Genomic DNA, 11640 nt, shown 5'->3' on the forward strand with positions numbered 1-11640 from the left:
CCTGCACTACACACTATCCGCATGGCGTGCTTCGAAGATAACGGCATCAAAAGCGTTGCGACCAATGGCATGAGCGCAGTGGATATACCGAATTACGCCCCCTACCCCCCCCCCCCCCCCCTCTGATCATCGCATTCATGATGCTTATTTAAACGGCATCAAATTTATCAGCGCACTTGAGAGAGCAAAGTGGAAATGCAAAAATATGAAATGGTGACGTCATAACGCAAGGGAAGAGGAGTTTCTTATGCTCTGTGACGTCACGATTGCGTATTTTGGAGAAATTCTTAATGATATAACTCTAAAGGCAGACGAACTAGCTAAATAAATTAAATTTCATTAAATTTGGGAATAAAAAAACTAAGAATTCATTTAATTTATGGTTAGCATTAAAATACCTAGCATATCTTTAATTTATAGTTAAAATTGCCAAATATGGCAAACAGACGAATATATTCCCAGTATTATGAAGATTGCTTTGAAGCAGTATTAGTTGTCATGGTCAGGTGGATATATAGAACATGGCTAAAACGACTCAGCTGATGGGTTATAATACATTTTAATGCAAAATCGTACACAGAAGAGACATTAATCAATACTCACAACCTTGTTCGCATAAATTACTCGAAATGCAATTCTTCACAATGCATGAAAAACCGCCTTACCAAGTCATGACCTACAGCACTCAAAGAGGCAGCAAAAGACAAAGCCAAAGGAAATGAAAAGAAACAAAAGCCAGAATAGGCAAAAACTGTAACTGTGTAGAGGAGAGGCGAGAGGGAGAGGGAGGGAGAGAGAAGAAGGGAAATGAGCTTGAATTAGAAATGGACTTACAGGCTTTAAAGGGAACTGTGAAGGAGGGGGGGCGGGGGGGGGGGGGGGGGCAGCTCCTATTGGCAGTTGGCAATGGCATATTGACTGGAGTTTTCCAACGTCAAAGTCGATGGCAGCCTGATTAATTAAAAGTGGTTCGAAAAGTGTGTGAAAGTGTGTGAGTGTGTGAATGTATGTGTGTGTGTTTGTGTGTGAGTGTGTGTGTGTAGAGGAAAAAATGCATAGAAGCAGGAAATGCATTCAAAGCGGCTGCAGGCGATGCCGGAAATGTCCTTTAAGCCAAATGCAATATGTGTGCCAATGGGCCTGGCCTAAAAGGCATTCCCCCCAGGCCTCCCCTGCCCAGCAGCTGCTCGAGCTCGTAATTTGCCTAGAGCTGGGCCAAAAGCAAACGCTTTGACCCAAAGCATGCTCCCGCTCTCTCTCAAGGACTACAAAAGCCAGGCAGAAGCCAGGTAATTGCCAAAAGGCGACGCCACCTGCCAGTTACATTGTTTGGACGCGCAAAATCGACAAAGACCTGGCCAGAAAACACACACAGCTGTGCGAAAACTCATTTCGCCAGACGTCGAGGCCAGCCCATTAAATGGCCAATTAAAAGCCAAATGAGCCAGAGATTTCAACAACAACAACAACAATAATAACAACACGGCCAGAGAACTGAGAAAATATACCAGATGGTATTACGATGGATGCATTGGAAACGATTTGCAAAACAAACACTAAAATGTAAATGATATTTTTGAAAGCCCAATTAAAGCGTGTTTGAGAGTGTCCGACTGCGTGATACCCTGCAGAGAAGCCCTTCTCTTAGACCCAGACCTAATATGTGCAATATGTTCTTGATTAACTCAGGTCTTTAAAGGACGATCTTTCTGAAATTTTCGATGACTTAATTTGACATATAAAAATGTGTATATACCAAGGCGCAAGGCTCCAGCTTTACGTACGAGATTTTGCCATGACTTACAGGGTATGTGGGGAGCTATCAAGAAAGTGAAATGTTCTTCAGCTGTATATAACATACGAAAGCCTACCCACCAAATTTGTTGTGTCTAGCTCTAAAAGTCTTCGAGTAATGCTTAAAAAACATTGTCTGAAAATCGATATTTATCGATTAATCGAAGATATCGAAATATTCTTGATCTGCATAAACCATCCAAGAGCCTATCTACCAAATTTGGTGCATTTAGCTCTTAAAAACTTCGAGTAATGGCTAAAAAACATTGTCTGCAAATCGATATTTATCGATATTATGTTAATCGAAAAGGATATAGAAAGGAATTATAAACTGCCCGCATATAATTAACCGATAAGTGACTGTAAAACTGTAACTCCAATAATCGAAAAAGATATCGAAAGGAATTATAAATTTCCCTTACACACTTAATGGACAAGTGACTGTCAAACCGTTACTCCAATGACATTTCAACTGTAATTAACTTTAATCCAGACTCTTTCGCTTCATCTGAATATCTTTGAAAAGTGACACTTATACTAATACAATAGCCACGCCCACATCCGCCCACAAGTGCACTTGTGTAAATTAATATCTCATTAGGCAATAATTAAGCATAATTGAAAATGGAAAAGCAAACGTCCAATGGGAGCAGAAACTAAAGTTTGTTGACTCGGAACAGGTTCCGAATATTGTTGTTGTTGTTGTTGGGAGGGGACAAGGCAACAAAGGGGACAAAGGGACAGTGGACCGACATTTACTAGAGCCACTTTTATCAGTTGTCGCATGAATTGCCTGCCTTTCGCCCGGCTGCCCGGCTGCCCGCCTGGCTGGTTTAGCTTGTGTCTGGCCTATAGGGCCTGGTAAATCAATGCAATTAGTGTCACATCCTCTGCATTTAATGTCTATGTTTTGTAATCGACTCTGGCGCCATTGGCATGTGGACTGCTCACTGGAACCAGTTCCTGGAATGGCCCTTAATCGCGCTGAAATATTGGGTGCAAGGCATCTATATCGAAGGGAAGTCTGCTTGGGGATCTGGAACCAGAAAATTGAAGCTCGGCTTGGGAAATATTACTTGTAATGGACAATAAGAATTTAATTTTTGCTTACTTCTCTGTTCTTGGAAAATCGATGTAAAGAGACAATCTTATAACAGAGGCTTAATGTAGGGTATCCGAATTTTAATAAGCTCTGCAAAATTCGTTTCCGAAATTTACCACAGTTGCTACCCGATGCACACACCCCACACATTATTCACTGTGTTCACCTCAGACTCCTATTAAACTCCTACCGATTAGTGCAGTTTCACATGAATAGCAAAACCGGCATGGTAAATATTGCTGCTATATTTTCAACTCGAATACATATTTACTGTGGTAGCCACCAAATAGTGAAGTTTTACACCAATCAATCTCAAGGTGAATACTGCTGCTACCTTTTCAACATGAACACACTTTTACAGTGGTAACTACTGATTAGTGCAGTTTCACACCAACATCAACACCATCGTAACAAACACTGCTGCCATGTCGTTATCTTCGTAAATTGAATACTCTGACAGACATCAAACAGTTGTCTGAGTGCCTATAACCGAATGATATCTGAATTAAGAATACACTCCGCAAGGTCGAATTAAATCTAAGCACTGTTCTTATCTGACACACACACCATACTGAATAATTCACAGTCTTCACCACAGACACATTAAGCGTGCTCGCAGCGCAGCTTCAAGCCACTAGCAAAGTTTATACACCATGATGGTGATTATTGCTGCTAAATCAACTCGCCGCTGGACTGTTAGCCAAGTTCCAAACTAGTGTAGGTGCTTGCCATTGCTAAGTCTGCTTAGCGAGGCTCAAAACCAATATGCGTATGGCAATTGAGGTTAGAGCTGAAGAATTGGAGTTTTTATACCCTGTAAAAACTGTTAAAACGGGTATGATAGAGCTCTGTAGGTATAGTGAATATGAAATATTATATAAAATCATAATGTAATAAAGAATAAACTGAGATATGAAAAAACAGATCAAGCTTTCTATAAACGAAAATTCAATTTGATTCATAATTTGAGATTAATAGTTAGTTTGTTATAAAAATAAGTGATAATTGAGAGAAGCAAATATCCAAATTAAAAATCTCACTTAAATTTGAACCAGCGACCTGTCGCTTATAAATCAGAAGCTAACCCAGGCCAAAGCCAATTAGAAAAACCTTTGTAGCTCAGAAGTTTTCTAATTTGCGAGCGACATTTATTCGCCAAACACTATTTCAACGATTTTATTTGAATTGCAAGTATTTAAGATTTTTTTTGGGTCTGAGCTACCCCACGTTTGGTACGTGCCCCGCACACAGACAATGTGCTCACATGTCGTATGCGCAATTTCGAAGCAAAAAAAAATCAGTTGTGAATTAATTATTTAATTATGGAAGCGAGCGGAGGGGGAGAGGAGAGGAGAGGAGCTAAGTGAACTGTTGACACGTCCCCATAACAAAGGGAAACTTGTTGATAAAAGCGAAACTGCGACCAAAACACGGAAATGCCGACAAAAAAAAAGAATTAATAAATAGCAAAAGAATTGTATGGAAAACTGGCGCAGGCGCCGCCCAATCCTGGAACTGGGCGGCCACGACGACGACGACGAGTGGGAGGGGCGTGGAAGGGGCGTGGCAGGGGCACATTCATTCAATATTGAAAGCGAGCGCGAAGCCAAACAATTCTCGGCTCGACTCGCATCAGTCGCAACTCGAGTCGCGGGCCGTTCGCATGTCCGAGCTCCAGCTCCAAGTGCTCCGCTCCAGAAGTTCCCTATTGGAATCCAGCTGTGGTCATGGGTCTGCTTGAGATGCTGCGTCGGTTGGGTCGTCCCCCCGCCGGCGGCGGCGTCGGCTGCAACATCGAGCTGCAGCGTCGCGTGCCCTGCAAATCGAATCAATTGGACGTTCAGCCCGAGTCTGGGCAGGCTGCGGCGGGATGCGGGGGCAGGACACAGTCGCAGGTCACGGAGCAGTCGCTGCAGGTGTGGCGCGCGCTGCCCGCTGAGATTCGACATGATCCCAGCATGGCCAGCTTTCAAATGGAGAACGAACGCATTTACGGTAAGTCGAGCATAGCCGCCTCTGCTTACAGTTACAGGGTATATACATAGATGAGCACTTGCCTAGTCCAAAGATGAGCTCCGTTTGATCTCCTCTGGCTCTGGGAGCATCTTCAAGATGCACCTCTTAAATATGTTGCAATCGGGTGCAACCGACTGCACAATACTCTGTACGTAGAACCTTCTACTTGTCTACTTGGCGACCTAGCATAGTCTGAAAGGGAAATTTGTTGACTCTAGCCATAAAAGTGTGCAAGACATAACTTTTACCGCTTTGGGCGTGGCTAAAGCATCATAAAACTAGCACATAAGCCATATTGCAAGTCCCTAGACTCAAGACGGATATGCCTATCGATGAATCCATTAAATACCTCATTTTGCTAGAGGGAAATGAGTAAAAAAAACGGAGCCTATCGAAATCTCACCCTCAATCCAAATCGATACCAAACAAAATCAATATCGATAAAACTCATTATCGAATAAAGTCAAAATCTATGGAAATCTACATCGTTCAACTGCTTTTTAGGCGTATCTCTCCTTTTTTAATCGATTAAAATCGAAAGCTATAAAGTCGATATTGAATTAAGTCGTTATCGATAAAAGGTAATTTCGATCAAAATCAACATCGATCAACTGTTTTTTAGCGTAGCTCTAATTTCTTGAATCGATGACTGTGCTATCGATAATTTGCTACGTTCTTATAAAATCGAGGGAAATCTATAACGATACAAATCGATAGCTATAAAGTTGATATTGATATAAGTCGTTATCGATTATATCTCATCTCTCTCAAATAAAAAACGATAAAGTTAGTATTAATAAAAGTCGTTATCGATAAAATTTAATTTCGATAAAAATATATTTCGATCAACTGCTTTTTGAGCACATCTCGGAGCTAACGAAAGCTCAATATGGCAAGTTAAATATGTGGGCTCTGGTTAGGCATACAAAGATCCACAATAGTTCGCTTTTTTAGAAACTTTACTCAGTTACCCCCATAATACAAATAGTTGCTGGTATAGTCTCGGTCTTTGGTATGTGCACACAATATGCTGTCATATTAATGCCGTGAAAAATTCATCAAGGCATGACAATAAACGGCCAAGTTATTCGGGAAGACATTTCGCATTGTATGAGACTGCGGCAAGCAAAAGCAGCTGAAGGCGAGAGGGCTTGTGTTTGTGTGTGTGTGTGTGTGTGTGTGTGTATAGTATGTAGAAAAGAAGAAGAATGTTTGCTGGAAAGTGTATAACGAAGGTTAGGAGCTGGGTGCAGGGTATCTACCAGTCGGACACTCAAGTCCAGAGCACATTTATTACTTCTAAAAACGATTCTAGTTGGGCGCAGGGTATCTTCTAGTCGGACAAATATAAGGGTATCTACCAGTCGGACACTCAAGTCCAGAGCACATTTAGCTTACAAATTATGTCTAAGAACTATTCTAGCTGGGTGCAGGGTATCTTCTAGTCGTGCAATCATGACTATCGCACTTCCAACCTACAAATTCTTCCCAAGAAAGATTCTAGCTAGGTTTGGAATTTCTACCTCATATATAATCCTATCTCATGATTAACTTTACATATTTAAAAAGATTGTTCGACTTTGTTTCACAAGAAAAAATCATATTATAAATATATTTCATAAATATTATTTCAAAGTTATCGATAACTTTTCCCAACTCATCCCAAATCTCGATTATTATTTCTTCTTCTGAATTTTCTCAACAATAAAAACGAATCTTGCTTGTTATTATAATTTCTTTGCTTGAGCTGAAAAGCAGGCAACACATTTGTCTTTCGGTCTAATCGAATATTAAACGCTGTCAAATCGATAAATTGACAAGCGATGACAAGCGCCTGACACGCAGTTGACCCCCGTCAAGTGGCAAATAAAATGAATAGCTCATGCATTATTTATATACCCAGGTTCCATGGTCGGGGACAGCGATGCGGAGGAGGCGTACGTGGACGCGGACCTGGACGCCGAGGAGGAGGATCCGTCGAGTCACCTCCAGCAGCAGCAGCACCAGCAGCTGGATGGGCGCACCGCCAGCTATGCGGGCTCCGATTATCTGGACATCAAGCTGAGAAACGGCTGCGAGGCGGACAAGAGCACGGACGACGAGGTGACCACCACTCACTCTGACCACGAGCAGCCGCACGCAAATGGACCCGGCAATGCCAAAACTCTGGCTCGGCGCCTGCATCACAAGTCGAAGCGCTCCAAGGAGCAGCTGCAGCGCGACAAGCTCTGGAAGCGCTGCGGCCTGCTCATCTGTTGGCTATTCGCTGCCGCAGTCCTGATCAGCGTCGGCGAGAAGCAGCTGCTCGAGAAGATTGTCCAGGTGCCGCAGGGCGAGTCGGGCAAATGTAGGTAGGAGATGCTCCTCCAGTTGGATGCTTAACCCAATCCCCTCTCAGTTTTCCAGCTGCAGCAGAAGCCCATGGGCGACTTTCGGCTGAAGCTCCACGGCGCCTTCGAGTCATCGAGGAGTCACTTGCTCGGCCAGGAGCAGAACGAGACGGAGCAGAGTCAAGCTCATTTATTTGTGCAGCCGCAGCTCAGTCGCAATCAGAGCAAGGAGTTTCAGGTAAGTCACCCAAAAAGCTGGCCAAGACCTGCCTCTACTTTCTCCACCTCCTCCCCAGGACATTCTGGCGCCCTGGCAGCTGGAATTGGTGCCTGAGGAGCAGCTGCTCCATGCGCCCGCCGTGCCACGCAATCACACCTTCCAGCTGACCGCGGAGCTGTTGGAGCTGCTCGCCCACCCCGCCAGCCAGATGCGTCTGCACATCTTTAGCGATGCCCGGCAGGAGTTGGCCCTGGAGCTCAGCTACAATCCGTTGATTGTGAATAATCGCACGGGCAGCATTCTGGCGGGGATTATCCTGCTGCTCTTTTATGGGCTGCTCGTCTGGGAGCAGCTGGATCGTCCGTTTGCTGCGATGATATGCGCCGTGCTCTCGGTCACCGCATTGGCCGTCTTTCAGGATCGCCCCAACATGGAGGAGATCAAACAGTGGATGGACATGGAGCTGCTTACGCTCGTTTTTTGCATGATGCTCCTCATCCTTATCCTGACCGAGACGGGCGTCTTTGATTATCTCGCAGTTGTTTGCTTTGAGATATCCGGCGGCAAGATCTGGCCCATGATCTACAGCCTCTGCCTGGTCACCTGCCTGGTGTCCAGTGTCCTAGACAACATGACCACCGTGCTCCTTCTCACGCCCGTCGCCATTCGTTTGTGTGAGGTCATGCAGCTGGATCCTCTGCCCGTCGTCATGGGCATCATTGTCCATGCCAATATCGGCGGCGCTCTCACCCCCATTGGAGATCCCATCAGCATTATCGTCGGCACAAATCACTTTATCGTCGAGAATGTGAGTGAAAACTTATCGTTTTTTATGCCTCCGATATGGGCCCCGATATATATCCGTCTGTCTGTCCGTCTATCTGTCCGTCTATGGAGGTCTAAAACTATAAATATATATTCTCTAGTACCCAACGCACATCTAGTTTATAATTTACTTCGATATCTTCTCTCATTTTCGTAATATCGATAAATATCGATTTCGAGACAAGATCTTTTGAGCATAACTCGAGAAATATGGTTGCCAAATACATCACATTTGGTATGCAGATTATTGTATGTAATATAAAAAAAAAAATAGTTCACTTTATTGATAACTCCCACCGTTCGTCCAAGAATTGGTAAAAGATAATTCTTAAAGATAAAGCCTTTGGACCTTGGTATATGCACACTTTTGTAAGCCCAGAAAATTTCAGAAAAACAACTTAGTTAATCAAGAATGGATATCTCATGGATATCTTATCGATATCATATCGATAAATATCGATTTTGAGTCTAGGTTTTCTAAGCATAACTCGATAATTATAAGACCTATATAAAACAAATTTTGTATGTAGATTTTCGTAAGGTATATACAAATAAGAAAAGAATTCATTTCTTTGATACCTCTCACAATTCGTCCAAGAATTGGACACTATTAAAGATAGAGCCTTGGGTCTTGGTATATACACACTTTTGTGAGCCACATTTAAGCTCAGAAAATTTCATAATAATCGGACTATAAGCACCGAAGTTAACTCAGAATGCATTAGCCATATATTAAGAGTCTTGCAGTTAATCAAGAATGAATATCTCATGGATAATAAGGGGCGCAGGAAAGAAGAAGCACAATCTCTGCATAAAGGACTCGGTTTATATTGCTAATAATATATAAAAGAAATTTTTAAGAATTTTCAAGAACTTCCTTCAGAACTCTCTCATTCGTTTCTGCATTCGCATCCATTTAATCCCATAAATGCCACTTTAATCTCTTTATATATCAAATTCTCCATTCGCAGGGCGTCAATTTCCTGACCTTTGTGGCCCACATGCTGCCCGGCGTGCTGCTGGCGGTGCTGCAGAGCTGCGCTTATTTGCGTCTCTATTATCGCAACATTGACGAGCTGCGTCTGAATGAGCCCAAGGAGCTGGGCGAGCTGCGGCGCGAGATCAGGGTGTGGCAGCGTGCACTGAACGCGATCGCCGTCTGCTCCAAGGACGCTCAGCTAGTGCGCGGCACGCTCCACGGCAAGGTGAAGCAGCTGAAGCGGACGCTGAGGCGCAAACAACGCGGCGTCGGCTCCACAGAGATCTATGCGAGCACGCTGGATGAGCTCAAACAGAAGGTATAACAAAATATGTGTTGACAACAAAAAATATACCAATCAAAAATTGATATAAAGCCTTGACAATAAATCGTATGCCAATCGGTCGAAAATATTATTTTCCACCCAGTTAGGTGAATTTATCGAAAAGTGTGAATTTACACAAAGATCTTTTGAATTAAGTTTAAAGGCAACCAGGTAAAAACCTTCAAAATAAACCATTAACTGCTTTCCACTACTTTCCCACTCCTGCGAGTGGAATTTGCCCAATTAAGTTTAAAATCAATGGAATTAAAATTAACAAAAAATGGATGCAACTATTTCCTCCTTATTTTCCACTTGTGGAGGTGGAATTCTCTCAATTACATTAAAATCCATCGAGTGAAAATTGAAAAAATATGCCAAAAACTGTTTTCCACTTGTTTTTCACGTCTTAGGAGTGGAATTTTGCTATTCAAGTTAGTCAATTGGGTAAAAATATTAAAAATATGCAAATAATTTTATCACTTATTTTCCGCTCATACGGGTGGAATTTTTCCAATTTAGCTAAAATCAATTGAATCGAAAATATGCAAAAAACTGTTCTCCACTTATTTTGCACTTTTGGGGTTGGAATTTCTCTATTTCATTATTATCAATCGAGTACAAATTTAAAACAAATATTCAAAAAACTGTTTTCCACTTATTTTCCACTCTTGCGGGTGAAATTTTGCCCATCAGAAAGTTTAGTTAAATCACATCAGGCTCACACTGAGGAAAACTCAGCTGCCTAGCTCTATTTGAACTGTACACGGATTATTATTCAAACAATTAATCAATCAATCAATCAATCAATCAGTGCCCTATTTAATATATTGAATATTTACAGTACCCGATCAAGAATAAGAAGCTGCTGCTGCAATCGACTGGCGCCTTGCTCTTTGTCATCGTTTGTTTTCTGGTGCAGTCGGTGCCCCATTGGCGAACCCTGCCCCTGGGCTGGGTGGCCCTGCTGGGCGTGATCCTGCTGCTGATTGTGCTCGACCGCGATGATATGGAGCATCTGATACATCGCATCGAGTGGACGACGCTGTTGTTCTTTGGCGCCATGTTCGTGATGATGGAGTGCGTGGAGCGTCTCGGGCTGCTCGTCAGCATTGCCGAGCTGACGGAGCACGTCATCCTGGCCGTGCAGCCGGGCCACAGACTGGCCGTGGCCATTTCGATGATACTGTGGATAACGGCGCTGGCCTCCTCCGTGCTGGACAGCATTCCGGTTGCCGCGATGATGGTCAAGCTGGTCACCTCGCTGGTGGCCAAGTCATCCCTCGGCCTACCCCTGCAGCCGCTCGTCTGGGCCCTAACGCTGGGCGCCTCCCTCGGCGGCAATGGCACCCTCTACGGCGCCTCCGCGAACGTCATCGCGGCTGGCATCGCCGAACAGCACGGCTACAAATTGTCCTTTACGCGTTATCTGAAGACCGTGCTGCCCATGATGCTGGCTCAGATCGCACTCATGACCATCTACCTGCTGCTGGCCCACGTTCTCTTCAGCTGGCATTAAATAAATACAATCTATTCAAGATTTATAACTATCTCAAAACTATAAAGTTCTGGATTTCTTTTTACTATCTTTAAGATATTAACTATTCGATTGCATAAAATCAATTAAATTTAAGTCTTTGCTTGGATTTGTAATCTCGCAATGTCTTATTCGTATACTCTATTTAGAGAATATTCACAAACCAAAGTGTTTCAGTTTGAAAATAAAGTATTTTATTATTAAGCAAAACTTGTAAAGACTTTGGATTTAAAAGCTGTCAGTCTTTCTTTGCCAAGTCCAATTGTTGTCATCAAATTTTGGTTTCCACCCATTTTCCACCTTAGCCGATATCACTTTCACCCAGAGAGGTGGATTTCACATCATAGGTGAAACGCAACTCACAAACTACTTGACATAAATCTTAAAATGAGAGTGTGTAAAAATATGAAAGTCATATACAAGCGTACATAGTTTGGGCTGTGCGCCATTCATCAATCAGCACATCAATCAATCAGGTCAATCAGGTGTAATAATATTTATAACAAATGGTCGTA

At 43.0% G+C, this 11640-nt stretch overlaps 1 protein-coding gene across 1 annotated transcript; it reads left to right on the plus strand.

Moving 5' to 3' along the window:
• The first annotated feature begins 4536 nt into the window (after nt 1–4536).
• On the plus strand, nt 4537–11335 carry hoe2 (hoepel2). Its single transcript, XM_064681226.1, has 6 exons — nt 4537–4891; nt 6816–7259; nt 7311–7480; nt 7539–8270; nt 9259–9585; nt 10433–11335. Exons 1-6 carry the CDS (start codon nt 4624–4626, stop codon nt 11105–11107), a joined length of 2616 nt encoding a protein of 871 aa, XP_064537296.1. The 5' UTR covers nt 4537–4623; the 3' UTR covers nt 11108–11335.
• Nucleotides 11336–11640: the final 305 nt, after the last annotated feature.

Source organism: Drosophila montana, unplaced genomic scaffold (genome assembly GCF_035044405.1).
Source record: "Drosophila montana isolate Dmon_TW-CO22-7 unplaced genomic scaffold, ASM3504440v1 contig_2192_1, whole genome shotgun sequence".
NCBI classification, from domain to species: Eukaryota; Metazoa; Arthropoda; class Insecta; order Diptera; family Drosophilidae; genus Drosophila; species Drosophila montana.